At 42.0% G+C, this 17,456-nt stretch overlaps 1 protein-coding gene across 1 annotated transcript in view; it reads left to right on the top strand.

Annotated features, from left to right (window-relative positions):
* Nucleotides 1–17,456, top strand: part of LOC143281543 (gephyrin-like) — a 145,549-nt gene that overhangs the window by 5,216 nt on the left and 122,877 nt on the right. The window contains exons 5-11 of the mRNA XM_076586763.1: nt 1,175–1,269; nt 4,266–4,332; nt 4,678–4,803; nt 7,582–7,771; nt 10,382–10,513; nt 11,965–12,057; nt 15,668–15,723. Coding sequence (XP_076442878.1) covers nt 1,175–1,269; nt 4,266–4,332; nt 4,678–4,803; nt 7,582–7,771; nt 10,382–10,513; nt 11,965–12,057; nt 15,668–15,723 — 759 coding nt within the window. The remainder of the gene's footprint in view (nt 1–1,174; nt 1,270–4,265; nt 4,333–4,677; nt 4,804–7,581; nt 7,772–10,381; nt 10,514–11,964; nt 12,058–15,667; nt 15,724–17,456) is intronic.

The raw sequence follows: 17,456 nt of genomic DNA, 5'->3' as shown, positions 1-17,456 counted from the left end.
ACTCACCAACACGAACGTATGTACCCCTACCCCGCAACACTGGCCCTGTTTGAAATTATAATTTTACATTTTGTTATTGAGAACACAAAACATGAACACATTATTCCTGAACAGGAAATGTTCATCGCATCTTGTAAGCATACACATCACTCATACATATTACTTTGAACCTAATAAAAAAAACCCAAAAAACAACAACTTAGAAATTTTAAACTCTTGCTTGAGATAATCATTTTGTGAATAATCTCTCTTTCTCTCTCTTGATATATACATCAAGTAATCAACTAGGTTCAGCTAAGTTTTTCCCCCTATATTTAGTTCAGTGTTTTCAACTCTCATAGTTTGGAAAAATTGCTTTTAACAGAAATGGTAAAACATTCCAAATTTATAATTATACCTTTATATGGTTGAGATTTTTTCATTCTGTGTACATAATTATATATAGTTTGATATGTTTATGGAGTTCTTAGAAGCAAAGCAGTCTAGAATGTGCAGGTCAGTGTGTGTTTGACCTTCATGACCTTCTGATGTTTTTTTTTTCATGATTCTTTTTTCAATTTGACATGCCAAATATCCCTGATACACAGAAAACCCTTCTGGCATTAAAAAAAAAAAAAAAAAAAAAAATCCTACGATATGCAGAAATGTTGTCATTTCATGTTTAGACATCATAGGAATCAAATGCATTTTTGATGTGTTCTTTCCTGACCTGTCCTATCCTGGGCTGCACTGTATATACTGTGCTGTACTGTACTGTGCTGTGCTGTGCTGTGCTGTGCTGTAGTGTGCTGTGCTGTACTGTGCTGTGCTGTACTGCGCTGTACTATACTATACTCTTCTGTGCTGTGCTGTGCTGTACTATACTGTGCTGTGTAATGCTGTGCTGTACTGTGCTGTACTGCGCTATACTATACTGCACTGCACTGTGCTATGCTGTAATACAGTGTTTTTTATTGTGTTATTTTACTTTATAATTTTCGATGAAGTTTGCCGGGAGAAATGCAAAGTGCTTATAAAAAATGATTTGTAAGCATAATTTTATGACACCTTATTGGTGTTTGACTTGCAGAAATAATTGTGTGTGTGTGTGTGTGTGTGCGTTTGTGTGTGTGTCCATGTGTGTGTGTGTGTGTGTGTGTGCGGGCGTGCACATGTGTTTATGCCTGTTTTTTAGGCAACAAAGAGCATGCTGGAAAAAGAAGCGATAGGGATGACTGTGGCAATGCTCAGCGCTTCTCTGAATATCACTCCCTTGGCTATGCTGTCCAGGTAACCATAATTACTATGCTGGAACTCCATAATTATACACACAACACAGACATGGCACTGAAACGGCACCAACATGATAGAGGCTTTTTGGTCATGAAACCCTCCTTTGTGAATCCCTATAATTCCAATGGCAGTATTCAACCAAAAAAAGAAGGGGAAAAAAGAAACAAAAAAACCAGAACAATTTGAAACAAAAAATGTAGGTCAATTTCCATGGACACTAGTATTGTCCATTGCCTTTGCAGTGCTATTGCATTTGTTGTGAAAGATTTGAGCATCCCTGTATTCCATAGGGATAAATCATACATTGATCGATTGCTCCTGGCAATTCAACCAAAGATGTGGCCACATGCTTATCCTGGGTAGCTGGTATTTTGTGTAAGTCTTGTGGGAAATGAGAGTGCACATAATTATGTGACTGGGCCAAGGCTGTTCCAAACCATGGATGAAACACAAGACAAAATGGCATGGATTACTCCATGAACCAAAACCACATTTCATGCTGGTACTGGAGCTGGTATCGGTGCAGTGACAATGCCATTTTGTGTTGAAGGGTTTGGTAAATCAGTTTTTATGATTGCACAATTTTTGCCGTGTTGGTGCTGTTTCGGAGCTGTGTCAGCACCATTTCTGTGTATCCTGGAGAGTGGTTCTGTTTCTATGTTGCTGTATTTCCTGCAAAGAGTTTCTATTTCCTGCAGTGTGTATTTCGTGCAGTATGTATGTATTTCCTGCAGTGTGTCTGTGATTCCTGCAGTATCTGATTTCCTGCAGTGTGTCTGTGATTCCTGCAGTATCTGATTTCCTGCAGTGTGGCTGTGATTCCTGCAGTATCTGATTTCCTGCAGTGTGGCTGTGTTTCCTGCAGTATGGCTGTGTTTCCTGCAGTGTGGCTGTGTTTCCTGCAGTGTGGCTGTGTTTCCTGCAGTGTGGCTGTGTTTCCTGCAGTGTGGCTGTGTTTCCTGCAGTGTGGCTGTGTTTCCTGCAGTGTGGCTGTGTTTCTATGAAACTGTGTTTCCTGCAGTGTGGCTGTGTTTCTATGAAACTGTGTTTCCTTCAGTGCGGCTGTGTTTCTATGTACCTGTGTTTCCTGCAGTGCGGCAGTGTTTCCTGCAGGGTGGCTGTGTTTCCTGCAATGTGGCTGTGTTTCCTGCAGTGTGGCTGTGTTTCCTGCAGTGTGGCTGTGTTTCTATGAAACTGTGTTTCCTTCAGTGCGGCTGTGTTTCTATGTACCTGTGTTTCCTGCAGTGCGGCAGTGTTTCCTGCAGTATGGCTGTGTTGCTGTGTTTCCTGCAGTGTGGCTGTGTTGCTGTGTTTCCTGCAGGGTTGCTGTGTTTCCTGCAGTGTGGCTGTGTTTGTGTAGCTGTGTATCCAGCAGTGTGGCTGTGTTTCTGTGTAGCTGTGTTTCCTGCAGTGCAGCTGTGTTCTATGTAGCTGTGTTTTCTGCTGTGTGGCTGTGTTTCTATGTAGCTGTGTTTCCTACAGTGGGGCTGTGTTTCCTGCAGTATGGCTGTTTTTTCTGCAGTGTGGCTGTGTTTCCTGCAGTGTTGCCGTGTTTCTTTGTAGCTGTGTTTCCTGCAGTGTGGCTGTGTTACTTTGTGGTTGTGTATCTTTCAGTGTGGCTGTTTCCTGCAATGTGGCTGTGTTTCCTGCAATGTGGCTGTGTTTCCTGTAGTGTGGCTGTGTTTCCTGCAGTCTGGCTGTGTTTCTTTTTTTTAGCTGTGTATCCTGTAATGTAGCTGTGAAACAGTGTGGCTGTGTTTCCTGCAGTGTAACTGTATTTTCTGCAGTGCAGCTGTGTATCTTTCAGTGTGGCTGTGTTTCCATGCAGCTGTGTATTCTGCTGTATGGCTGTTTCTATGTAGCTGTGTTTCCTGCAGTGTAGCTGTGTTTCCTGCAGTGTGGCTGTGTTTCCTGTTTCCTGCAGTGTGGCTGTGTTTCCTGCAGTGTGGTGTAGCTGTGTTTCCTGCAGAATGGCGGTGTTACTATGTGGCTGTGTTTCCTGCAGTGTGGCTGTGTTTCTGTGTGGCTGTGTTTCCTGCAGTATGGCTGTGTTTCCTGCAGTGTGGCTGTGTTTCCTGCAGTATGGCTGTGTTTCCTGCAGTGTGGCTGTGTTTCTGTGTGGCTGTGTTTCCTGCAGTATGGCTGTGTTTCTGTGTAGCTGTGTTTGCTGCAGTATGGCTGTGTTTCCTGCAGTGTGGCTGTATTTCCTGCAGTGTGGCTGTGTTTCTGTGTAGCTGTGTTTCCTGCAGTGTGGCTGTGTTTCTATGTGGCTGTGTTTCCTGCAGTGTGGCTGTGTTTCTATGTAGCTGTGTTTCCTGCATTGTGGCTGTGTTTCTATGTAGCTGTGTTTCCTGCAGAATGGCTGTGTTTCCTGCAGTGTGGCTGTGTTTCTATGTAGCTGTGTTTCCTGCAGTGTGGCTGTGTTTCTATGTAGCTGTGTTTCCTGCAGAATGGCTGTGTTTCCTGCAGTGTGGCTGTGTTTCTATGTAGCTGTGTTTCCTGCAGTGTGGCTGTGTTTCTATGTAGCTGTGTTTCCTGCAGAATGGCTGTGTTTCCAGCAGTGTGGCTGTGTTTCTGTGTAGCTGTGTTTCCTGCAGTGCAGCTGTGTTCTATGTAGCTGTGTTTTCTGCTGTGTGGCTGTGTTTCTATGTAGCTGTGTTTCCTGCAGTGTGGCTGTGTTTCCTGCAGTGTGGCTGTGTTTCCTGTGTTTCCTGCAGTGTGGCTGTGTTTCTGTGTGGCTGTGTTTCCTGCAGTATGGCTGTGTTTCTGTGTAGCTGTGTTTGCTGCAGTATGGCTGTGTTTGCTGCAGTATGGCTGTTTTTTCTGTGTAGCTGTGTTTCCTGCAGTATGGCTGTGTTTCCTGCAGTGTGGCTGTGTTTGCTGCAGTATGGCTGTGTTTGCTGCAGTATGGCTGTGTTTGCTGCAGTGTGGCTGTGTTTTTCTGCAGTGTGGGTGTGTTTCCTTCAGTGATGCTGTGTCTTTGTGTCTGACAGGCCTGCCTGTGGAACCCGAGGCAATACGCTGATCATCAATTTGCCCGGCAGTAGTAAAGGATCTGAGGTGAGCTTCACAGTGTGTGTGGTGTGTGTGTGGGTGTGTGTGTGTGTGTGTGTGTGTGTGCGTGTGTGTGTGTGGGTGTGTGTGTGTGTATGTCAGGTTCATTGTGTGCGTGTGTATGCGCATGCATGTGGGTGTGGGTGTGTGTATGTGAGGTTTATAGTGTGTGTGTGTCTGTGTGCGCATGCGTGTGAGTGGTTATATGTATGTGAGTGTGTGTTTGTGCAAACATGTGTTCATGTGTTTGAACGATAGTGAGCATTGCAAGGTGCGCACATGCGTGCATATCCTGCAGGGTCATTCCGCAGTCCTCCTTGCCTTCACACCTGTATTTTCCCACCTGTCCAGGAGTGCCTGCGTGTGGTGGCCAAAGGCATCCCCCATGCTGTGGACCTGTTGCGAGGAGCCAAGGGACAGGTGCAAAAAACGCATCAGGCCTTGCAGGCTCAGGGCACCATTCATTTTCCAACAGAGGTAATTTGCTAATTTGCAATCTGTGAACTGTCCTTTTTTTATCCCCCTACAGAGGTAATTTACAATCTGTGAATGGTCCTTTTTTTCCTACAGAGGTAATTTACAATCTGTGAATGGTCCTTTTTTTCCAACAGGTAATTTACAATCTGTGAACTGCCCTTTTATTCGCCACAGAGGTAATTTGCAATCTGAATGGTCCTTTTTTTCCTACAGAGGTAATTTGCAATCTGTGAACAGTCTGGTTGTTTTTTTTTCCAACAGAGGTAATTTACAATCTGTGAACAGTGCGGTTGTTTTTTTTCCAACAGAGGTAATTTTACATTCTGTGAACAGTTGTTGTTTTTTTTTCCAACAGAGGTAATTTACAATCTGTGAATGGTCTTTTTTTTTTCCAACAGAGGTAATTTGCAATCTGTGAATGGTCCTTTTTTTCCAACAGAGGTAATTTACAATCTGTGAATGGTCTTTTTTTTCCTACAGAGGTAATTTACAATCTGTGAATGGTCCTTTTTTTCCAACAGAGGTAATTTACAATCTGTGAATGGTCCTTTTTTTTCCCACAGAGGTAATTTACAATCTGTGAATGGTCCTTTTTTTCCTACAGAGGTAATTTACAATCTGTGAATGGTCCTTTTTTTTCCTAATGGTCCTTTTTTCCAACAGAGGTAATTTACAATCTGTGAATGGTCTTTTTTTTCCAACAGAGGTAATTTGCAATCTGTCAATTGTTCTTTTTTTTCCCACAGAGGTAATTTACAATCTGTGAATGGCCCTTTTTTCTTACAGAGGTAATTTACAAACTATGAATAGTCCTTTTTGTCCTACAGAGGTAATTTACAATCTGTGAATAGTCCTTTTTGTCCCACAGAGGTAATTTGCAATCTGTGAATGGTCCTTTTTTTTCCAACAGTGGTAATTTTGCATTTTGTGTGAAGGATCCAATTTTCCACATTTTGGTAATTTTCATTGTGAAGGATCCAGTTTTCCTCATAGGTAATTTTCATTCTGTGCACAGGATCCAGTTTTCCACATTGGTAATTTTCATTCTGTGTGAAGGATCCAGTTTTCCACATTGGTAATTTTCATTCTGTGCACAGGATCCAGCTTTCCACATGGGTAATTTGTGTTCTGTGTGAAGGATCCAGTTTTCCACATTGGTAATTTTCATTCTGTGTGAGACTTAAGACTGGCGGTCTGGATGGAAGCTAGTCATTTGGATGAGATGATTAACTGAGGTCCTATGTGTAGTGTGCACTTTGTGCATGTAAAAGAAGATAAACAGCAAGAATGTTGTTCCTGGCAAAGTTCTGTAGAAAATCCACATGTTCACTTGCAGACAGAACAAAAGGATGGGGCTGTACTGTGGTAGTGGGCTGTCCCAGGGAACAACAGCCAGATTTCATACAGCCAGATCTGTCCAGACAAAAATGTTACACAATACAATTCAATACAATGCAGTTCAATACAGTGCAGTGCGAGGCAAGGCAATGCAAGGTAATGCAATGCAATACAGTACAATACAATACAATACAATACAGTACAGTACAGTACAGTACAGTACAATACAGTACAATACAATACAATACAGTATAATACATTATAATACAATATGTTTATCTGTGACTGTGTTATATTGTGATATTTTCAAATAGAAATATGCTTAACACCAATAGTATATTGCATTTTCTATAGATTGTAGACTGCCTTTTACTCTATTCCTTCCAGAGATACATAGGATTTGGAATACAAAAGTTTTCAGAGTTTCATCATTTATACCATTGAACACACAGAACGCACACCGTTTAGTCCAAATTTGTAGCAGACATGTAACTGAGATTGGTAGGGTTAAACAGCTGATACAAATGAAACTTATTAATTCAGTGTACAAGTGATTATTGCCACATGGTTGTTTAGTGCCTGTAGTTGTGAAATGAATGAAAATGCTGTTCAAAAGCAAACCTCAGTAGAACAGAGATATAAAAAAATAAAAAAAAGATAAAAAAAAGAGCCTTACTACGTGCTGACAAGGCAGAAACAACTGTCAGTGCTCAGACTCAGGACAGGCTACAACTGCCAAAACCACCACTTATAGTTATGTACTGAATTCTGCATTGGTCACTCAGCACAGTACCCCTGTACTGGGACTGACAGCCAGACAACAGAACACCTGCTGCAGTCCTGCCCCCTCCTCAGGTGCTCAGGAGGAGGTACTGGCCCAACCCAACTCCGGTAACTCGGAAGCTCTGCGGCTGTGTAGAGGACCTGCAGCATACAGCTGCCTTCATCAAGGAGACTGGAGTGTCCATGTAACGAACAATAGGAAAAAGAAATTGTTTTGATGTTTGATACATCTCAGTTTCAGTTTCAGTTTCTCAAGAAGGCATCATTGCGTTCAGACAAATCCATATACACTACACCACATCTGTTCGGCAGATGCCTGACCAGCAGCATAACCCAACTCGCTTAGTCAGGCCTTGAGTGCATGCATATGTATTTGTGTACCTATCAGAGGGGATCTCTTATCCAGAATTTTGCCACAGGACAACTGTTTTGTTGCAATGGGTTCTTTTTCAGTTCGCCAAATGCATGCTGCTCACGGGACCTCGGTTTATTGTCTTATCAGTATGACTAGATGCTTAGTTTGATTTTCTGGTCAAACATAGGAGAAACGGCAAGAGTGGGATTCGAACCCAGATCCTCAGGGACACTGAATTGGCAGATGAGCATCTTATCCATTCTGCCAGCCACACTTCAGTACTGTACTTCTCTTTCCCCCAGCCTGGTCCCCACTCCCCTCTGCTGACGCGGCGACATGCCAAGCAGGAGGGACCCGCCCCCCACCCTCCCACCAGCCCTCCCAGCAGCCCCTCTCATGGGCACCACCACGGCCACCACCATCCCCATGGCAACGGTCATGGCCGCGGCCACAATCATGGCCATGCCCATCGCCTCGCAGGGCAGACCCACAGTGAGTGACGGTGGTGTCTGTTGTAATTTCATTAAAACTTGTCTGTTGGAGACTCATGAGTGAATTTGTTAAAACTTGTCCGTTAAGACTCAGTAAATTAATAAAAGCCTATCTGTTAAGACTCAGTGAGTTCATTAAAACTTGTCTGTTAAGACTCAGTGAATTTGTTAAAACTTGTCTATTAAGACTCAGTGAATTTGTTAAAACTTGTCTGTTAAGACTCAGTAATTTGATAAAAACCTGTCTGATAAGACTTAGTGAATTGATAAAAACCTGTCTCTTAAGACTTAATGAGTTCATTAAAACTTGTCCATTAAGACTCAGTGAATTTGTTGAAACGTGTCTGGTAAGACTCAGTAAATTTGTTAGAATGTGTCTGGTAAGACTCAGTAAATTTGTTAAAACCCCACCAGACTTGTCTGTTAAGACTCAGTGAGTTCATTAAAACTTGTCTGTTGAGACTCAGTGAGTTCATTTAAACATTTCTGTTTAGATTCAGTAAATTGTTTAGAATTTGTCTGTTAAGACTTAGCAAATTCATTGAATCTTGCCTGTTAAGACTTAGTAAATTCATTAAAACTTGTCTGGTGATTAAGTACATTCATGAAAACTTGTCTATTAATACTCAGTAAGAGTCAGTAAATTCATTGAAACTTTCTTTTAAGATTTACCAAATTCATTGAATCTTGTCTGTTAAGACTCAGTAGATTTATTTTTTTAAATCCCTGCTTGTTAAGACTTAGTCTGTTAAGATTTAGTGAATTCATTTAATTTTTGCAATGTTATGGAAGACACTTGCATATAGATGAAGAAATGTTAACCCTTATTTTACCATAACAGATGCCAGCGTTGTGATAAACTTTGTTGTGTTCTTGATTACATTTGTTGTTTTGTTTTTTTAATCATCCAAAGGGGTCAAAGGTTAGTTGCATCTTGAATCTTGTGTTTGTGGAGGGGAAGAAGGCGCTGAAGGTATAGAGAGTCCTCAGACAAAAGAGAAGAAAAAGAAAGGAAGGTTGATAAACACAGTAGTCAGATAAAAGAGAAGAAAAGGAAAGGAAGGTTGATAAACAGAGTCCTCAGATAAAAGAGAAGAAAAGGAAAGGAAGGTTGATAAACACAGTAGTCAGATAAAAGAGAAGAAAAGGAAAGGAAGGTTGATAAACACAGTAGTCAGATAAAAGAGAAGAAAAGGAAAGGAAGGTTGATAAACAGAGTCCTCAGACAAAAGAGAAGAAAAAGAAAGGAAGGTTGATAAACACAGTAGTCAGATAAAAGAGAAGAAAAGGAAAGGAAGGTTGATAAACAGAGTCCTCAGACAAAAGAGAAGAAAAAGAAAGAAAGGTTGATAAACAGAGTAGTCAGATAAAAGAGAAGAAAAAGAAAGAAAGGTTGATAAACAGAGTAGTCAGATAAAAGAGAAGGAAAGGAAAGAAAGGTTGATAAACAGAGAGAGGGAAAGGGAGAGACATAGAAAGAGAACAACAGAAAAGGATACATGCATGTAAATCATCATCGTTGTAAGCTCACATGGGGCTTGATCCTCAGAGAATAAGGTGTGGAGTTTCGTTTTTATGTCATGTTATTTTTATTCCTTTCATTGCATGCGGTGTGTTGCTTTATGCATTTGTGAGGCACACATAATGTGTATTTCATTGTATGTGTGTGTGGGTGTGTGAATATATTTGGGTGTGTGTGTTACGTTGAGGGTGCGGCCTGGGTATGTACGTTTGTTGGTTGAGGGTTGGGTCTGGACATCTGAGTGCAAAGTGTTGCATGTGCAGTGTGTGTGTTTGTGTGTGTGTGTGTGTGTTGTGTGTGTGTGCATTTGTATGCTTGAGTGAATGTGCATGCATGTGTGGGTGTGAGTAGGTTTGCTGACCATGGCTGATTTCTGTTCTTGTTTTATTTCAGGCATTTGCCTTCTGTGTATCTTTCACTTCATTATATTTTGACATATTTACTATTTTGTTTATTTTATTTTATTGCTATATTTCACTTTGATTTTAATGGTTTACACAAAGCTAGTGTAGTCTCTCAAGGCCTGGCTAATGCGTTGGGTTTTATGGGAAAGTCAGGCATCTGCTCTGTATTTGTTTTTTCTCCAAAGCAGATTTGGTACAGTGGTACAGTGTATATGTATTTGTATTTCTTTTTATCACAACAGATTTCTCTGTGTGAAATTCGGGCTGCTCTCTCTAGGGAGAGCGCGTTGCTATGCTACAGCACCACCCATTTAAAAAAATTTTTTTCCTGCGTGCAGCTTTATTTGTTTTTCCTATTGAAGTGGGTTTTTTGACAGAATTTTACCAGGAACAACCCTTTTGTTGCCGTGGGTTCTTTTACGTGTGCTATGTGTATGCTGCACACGGGACCTCGGTTTATCGTCTCATCCGAATGACTAGTGTCCAGACTATGACTCAAGGTCTAGTGGAGGGGGAGAAAATATTGGTGGTTGAGCCGTGATTCAAACCAGCACGCTCAGATTCTCTCGCTTCCTAGGCGGACGTGTTACCTCTAAGCCATCACTCCACATTATGGACCAGTGTGTAAGCTTTTACAACACCTTGAAATTGAAAAGTAAAAAGCATGCTTTCTCCTGCCTTCCAGGTGAGGTTTCCACCACGCAGGTGGCCAAACGAGCGAGGGAATCCCCTTACCCCCTGGTTCAGGTGGATCAAGCTGTGGCCACCGTACTGCAACACGCCGCTCTTCTCAACGTCGTCCCCGTGCAGCTGGCAGGTACACACACACACACACACACACACACACACACACACACAGAGTAACACACACACACACACACATAGTAACACACACACACACACACACACACACACACACACACACACACACAGAGTAACACACACACACACACACACACACACACACACACACACACACACACATAGTAACACACACACACTAACACGCACACACTAACACGCGCGCGCATGCACACACACACACACACACACACACAAACACTAACACTAACACGTGCACACACACAAACACACTAACACACATGAAAACACATACAGACTCACACACACTAACACACACACACTCACACACTAACACACACACACACACTACCACACACTAACACACACATACACACACACACACTAACACACACACACACACACACACTAACACCCCCAAACCCCCCCCCCCCACACACACACACACACACAGAGCACACATGTGCACAACTTGTACAAACATTGTGCATGCACACTCACATGGGCTTGCTTGTAATGCATGCACATAGGTATGTACACACACACACACACACACACACACACACACACACATATTGACTTTTGTCTGTGAGATTAAAATTTTTCTAAATTATTTTAAGAATCTGTATTCAGCAATGTATTATTTTTTATTTACTCCTTGCTGAGGGTTTTTTGTGTTGGTGTAACATGATTTCCTTCTGTCATGATTGTATTTTGTGATTTAGTTTGTGTGCATGGTTTACACAAACATGCTTTAGATACTGCTGCTGCAGCTACTATTACTGCCCTTCAAGACAATTGCTTCCACTACTTGACTATTACTACAGCTGATGCTACTGCTGTTTCAACTACTACTACTACTACTGTTTATAAGCCAATCTGCAAATTTGTGTGAATTGCTCATGTTTATTGTATCCCCTTCACAGTGGGCTATGGCCTATGTTGAATAAACTTTTCAACTTCGACTTCTGCTGTTGTTTATTCTGACTACTACTTCTACACTGCTATTTTATTGCTTCCGCTTGCTGCTACTACTACTGCTGATACCACTGCAACTACGTCTACTACACATGTTCTACTATGGCTCATTTTTGTCTGCACTGTTGTTATAATCTGGGATATTACTATCACCACAATTTACCCTTCCATTGGTGATGATGTCAGATCTCTGCACCCAGCTCTTTCAGGTCTGGCCTGGAAATCTTAGCTCTTTCCTGAATAGCCCCTCCCCCCTCAGCCACCCTCCCCCCTCCCCTGGCCCCCCTTTCCTGGCATACAGTTTTGCTAGCATTCTACTTACATGTATTAAAAAGTCTTACATTTCATTCCTCTGAATTGGAGCTATGCATGCGTGTGATTGACTGGTGTGTAAGAGCTTTGATCTCTCTCAAGATTCAGCGCTGTATAGATACTTTATGTTAGTATTGTTGATATGGTGTGTTACAGATGCATTGGGCTATTACCTTGCTGAAGATGTACACGCTACAGATCCTCTCCCCCCCTTTCCAGCCTCCATCAAAGACGGATATGCCGTGATAGGTGTGTACATTTACTATATCTGCCATGAAAGTTGTTTTCATTTTGTTTTTTTTATCTGTGTGTGTGTCTGTCTGACAGGTGGAGGAAGGTGGCAGAATGGTTTAAACACTCTTCTGCCAATACAGTGTCCATGAGGGTCTGTGTTCGATTCCTGCTTTCACCCTTTCTCCCAAGTTTGACTGAGTGTCAAGTCATGCAGATGAGATGACAAACCGAGATCCCGTGTGCAGAACAGACTTGGCGTACTGAAAAAGAACCCATGCCAACAAAAGTGTTGTCCTCAGGCAAAATTCTGTAGAAGTCCACTCTGATAGGTACATAGATATATATGCATGCACGCACATTCTGATTAAACACGATGGGTTTTGCTGCTGGTCAGGCATCTGCCTAGCAGATGTGTTGCAGTGAACACATATTTGTCTGAATGCAGTGACTCCTGTTTGAGAACCTGAAACAGTAAACTGCAGTTTCCCTGAAATTTTGTTGGAATGCCAGCTTTGGACCGATTTTCCAATCTCCCAGGTCAACATATGTGCAGACGTACTAGTGCCTGAACCTCTTTTGTGTTTATACACAAGCAGAAGATCAAATACACTTGTTAAAAGTCGTGTAATCCATGTCAGCTTTCAGTGGGTTTTTGAAACAAGAACATTCCCAACATGCATACCTATGAAAATATGAGTATGGCTGCCTACATAGTTGGGTAAAAAATGGTCATACATGTGAACTCATTCAGCCCTTAGCCCGAGCAAAGCCCTGCCATCAAAATGTGTTTCATTAAAATGGTGTACATGTCTTCACAAATGCACAAACCGAAAACAAAGGGAACTAACTTTCACATAATTTCTGTCTGTATGCCCACGTAACAGTTCATAAGAAAAACCAATCAATTTCAGTGTATCATTTTATTTTTTTCTGCATCAGTTGGGCAAGCGGACCTGCTGAGGTTGTAAACTTTCCAGGGTTGAAAGGGTTAAAGTGAAAGTGGGAGTTGCAGCCCGGGAACGCAGAAGAAGGATCAGTCAGTTACATTTTGGTGGCAGTCTGGATTGGTGTCCAGGATCCAGGGAATCTTTAACCCCTTGACTGCTGCTGATGAGTATGCCTGTCAGTGAAGGCTGTATTTTCACTGTGATAAAATTGAACTCACAGGTCAAGTCAGTTGCTGTTCTTTACCATGGGATTCTAATACTTTTGCTCAGCAAAAAATCAATGATGACACTTTAACCCTTACATCGCCAGCTGTGCTCAAGTTGCTAACAGCTGCTGGGCAGCTAAATCAGCTGCACAGTATAGCTGAAAGCCAGTTGTGCAGCAAAGTAGACAGTGGGAATGTGGGGTATTTGTTTTTTCGCTTTCATGTGGCACAAACTGTCACAATCAGCAGCAAAATCATTTTCTGCCAGCTGACTTTGAGTTAGACTTCCAGCTTGCTGTCCTGTATAGCATGGTTTAAAGTGAGGCTGCTGGTTACAATCTGAATTGGTTGAAGAACTCGCCATTGTTCAAATTAATTTTTAGAAAAGACACTGAAAATCACTCCAAACCGCACGAGAGTTGGTTCAACTATGAGAAGGAAGTTTCCGGTACATGTGGCAGGAAGTGCTGGGGGAGTTTGGTGTTATTCATTGAAGGGTTGCCCAAGTTTGTCAACTCTAATGCTCAAGTTGCCGACTGGCACCAGCAGCGTTCTCCCAACAAGTCACCATGCGGCGACTGTGGTGTTCTCACTGCAAGTTGCTGAGCGGCAACTAAAGCGACCAAAGGGTTTAAGAACACAAATGTAGTGACTGATTTTTAGATCCATGCCACACTGATCTCATCCCCCTGAGGGTCAGCAGTAAGGGGTCAAGAAGATTGTTCACCACAGGCAGTCAGGGGAGGTAATCAAGTGTTTGACATTGGCTAAGCCATGCACTTCTTTGAGTGCCTTAGGCCTCATCTTTTTTTAGAAAAAACCTGAACTCCATGATGTCAGTAGAAAGCATCTACACTGCACTGAGACAGAGCACATCTTTCAGTATTTTGCTGTGATGTTTTCAAAAGAAAGAAAAAGCAAACTCAACGATCATGAAAAACCTACGATGATGATAAATGTACCCCCTCTCTTGCAACTGGCTTACTACACATTGAAACAAAACATCAACAGATTCAAAGTAATTTTTAATATGTGCAAAATATAAAAGTATAGATACACTCGACATAGGCAAACACTGACATGAAAGTAAACAGTTGACAAATAATCCTCACATATGAAAAATATAAAACAATCATTCCGATTTGTACACTACATCTATAAGAATATCCATAATGATACATCTGTCACAAGATTTACATGTCCATCATAAGGTGGCCAGTTTTCAGCCACCCAGTGCAGTAAACAAAACCATACAAAGTAAAACTCTCATTTGAACAGAGGGAACTGAACCAGGATGGGTTTGGTGGTTGCTGTCATCTGTAGTTTTCGTCCAGTCCTTGTAAATGTTTGCACAAACCTGGGGTAGGTTCTCAAGGCCAGATCAGCATGTTGGTTTTATGAGAAGATCAGGCATCTGCTCCTTAGTTGATATGGTGTAGCATGTATGGGTTAGTCTGTATGTTTGACGCCTTGAAACTGAAAACTGAACCATCAATAGTGTTGGAGCAGATGTGTCCCCAAGATGTGACAGAATCTGTGGATGTGATGTGGCCATTGTCACAGGGTTGTGAGGTCCACTGTTCGGGTGTGGTGAAAGAGAAAGCACATCTTCCTGTTCTTACTGTATGTACCAGATCCCTGCCTTTCAGCTGTTCCTGTGTACAGGTTTAACTGGCTTATTTCACCAAACTCCTGCCTTTCAGCTGTTCCTGTGTACAGGTTTAATTGGCTCATTTTACCAAACCCCTTTTTTTCAGCTGTTCCTATGTACAGGTTTAACTGGCTTATTTCACCAAACTCCTGCCTTTCAGCTGTTCCTGTGTACAGGTATAACTGGCTCATTTTACCTAACCCCTGTCTTTCAGCTCTCATAATTATGCCTTCTGCCTCTGGACTGGCCACTTTTCCTTTGTTTTAAACAAGTACATCTGACAAACTTTCACTCCACTGCTGTTCAGTCCACTATATAGGAACCTTTATATTGAACCAGCAGGCAAAATGTCAAGCAAGAAACTAGCTGGACAATACACTAGTATGAAAGGCTAAATTTCTGCTGAAACAGACACACCTTCCCCTCCCAAACCTGCCCTCCCCCCAAAAAGAGGAAGAAAATTAGTGTCCTGTTTAACTCGTTCACCACCAAGTTTCTGTGTCAAAAACGCTCCCCAGTGCCAAATATTTCAGAAACGATGCTCTCAGCAACAGGCTGCAGTTCATGTCAAAGCAACACAATGGACTTGTTCACTTCAGACTGGGTCAGAGGGCAAAGGTTAGTCATTGTTCTATTGGCGGGAAACTGGCTGCAGCTGTTGAGCTTTGTTACAATGTGAAAAATGGTCTTATTAACACAACCCCTTGATGTCAACAAAAGTCGCACATGGTGGTTAAAGAGTTAAATTACATCACATTCAAACTGTGACACTGACTTGGAAACCAGGAGGCCAAATGGATTGCACTTTGCATTGTCAACAGCGGCAGATGGTGTGGGTCTGAGGAAAGTGATGGGAGAAAGCTCTGCCGGTGATGTGGTGAGTAAACCTGTGTGGTGTTTGGATCTCAGGCAGTGGTGATGAGTTCCTGTACATGTCTTAGTCCTTAGCCTTTAATGTACCTGGACACTGTCAAACACATTTCTTCTCTGGTCACTTAGTCTTCTGCCCTCTGAAGCCGTTTTAATGTCAAAATTATTCCAACAAGTTCATTTTCGACTACATAGTATGGTCACACACTTTGCTGTCGTAACATTGCCCAGGTGCTCTAGACCTGTAAGTCACGAGGCCAGGGCAGTCATAACTAACCTTGGTCTCACGTGATGATGCTCAGCTAATTGCGTGCTTGTTTACATTGTTTGTATGCTTTGTAGATAAAATATACATTGGTGATGTGGCTCAGTGTCAGAGTGTTTCTACCAAATTCAAAGTATTCCATCCAAATTTTCTGATTGTTCCTACAAACACTTGACAGGGGTTGACATCTCTGCACGTGGCACTTACATCACTGAATAACCACAGGAACTAGCAATAGCATTGCCCGGAAGTTCAAGAGTGCTACTTTCATGTCTGCAATGCCATCTCAAGCGAACTGTTCTCAGAAATTTTGCAACCAAAAGCAGACAACATCAGTGTTTTACCATTGCTGAAATGCTTAGATTGATACAAGCACAAGGTTTACACCTTGGAAAGGGGGGTGATGATAAAGAAGACAGTGTTTCAAGTGATCAAAGCAATCTGTTGGATGAATCAGACACAGACTACACTTAAGAGGCCCTTTAGGGGGAGGGGGTAGGGTGCGAGATGTATATGTCACAAAACAGGAGAAGGGTGCGCACGCATGACTGACATGAATGAGGGTGTTTCTACAATTCTGTTGCATGACTCGAACAAGGACTTCAGGGTGGTGTTTTTTTTTCCTGGTTTTCTGGCTCTGCTGGTCTGCACAGTGCCACACCCCCGTTAGAAATCTTTCACATCAGTAAATAATGGTATGACTTTGAGTTAACTGCTTTGATACATCTTGAAAAGTGTCAACACTTTTGTTAGCTACGTGGTGTATCTATAGGCTATTTTTCCTGCTCACTATGTGTTCATGGACATGATTAAACTAAATGAGTGTGTTGTGATGTTAAACGCAGATTTGGAGTGTTTTCCACTTGTTGTACAAAGCTGAAACACTGAAGTACTGAAGTGTGAAATCCAATATTTTCAAATGCATGAGCCCATCATGTCAGTTGTAAGTTTCATTTTCTGATATACTTTGTATTTTTTGTTATTTTTCCTCCTAACCCTTTACAAATAATCGTATTTGGGGGAAAAAAAGAAGGGGAAAAAAAAGCAGAATAAAGAGAGAAATCGCGATGTACTGAGAGAGTTAAACAGATGGAACCTGTTCAGACGCTGTGAAACAGATCTGTCTCTGATTCTGATACCCAATTCCCTTTTGTGTGTGTGTGTCTTCAGTTCATACATGATGGAAACTTTTCAGAACCTTCCGTTGTCTGGGGGGTCTGTTGTTTCTTGTTCTAAGCTCTTTACAAACACAGTCATTTGCACAACAGGCTGCCTACCTGGGTAGTGCTGACTGACGGCTTGTCATTCAGTTTGGCTTCAGTCACACACAGTGACACACAGACACACACACAGTCACACACAGTCACACACACACAGTCACACACACACACACACACACACACACACACACACACACACACACACACATTTATTTACCATTGCACTTGTGTCTTATTGTTTCATGACAGTAAAAT

The sequence above is a fragment of the Babylonia areolata genome, chromosome 4 (assembly GCF_041734735.1).
Source record: "Babylonia areolata isolate BAREFJ2019XMU chromosome 4, ASM4173473v1, whole genome shotgun sequence".
NCBI classification, from domain to species: domain Eukaryota; kingdom Metazoa; phylum Mollusca; class Gastropoda; order Neogastropoda; family Buccinidae; genus Babylonia; species Babylonia areolata.
Note: the sequence above shows the minus strand (reverse complement) of the source record. Positions and strands in the feature narration are given on the sequence as shown.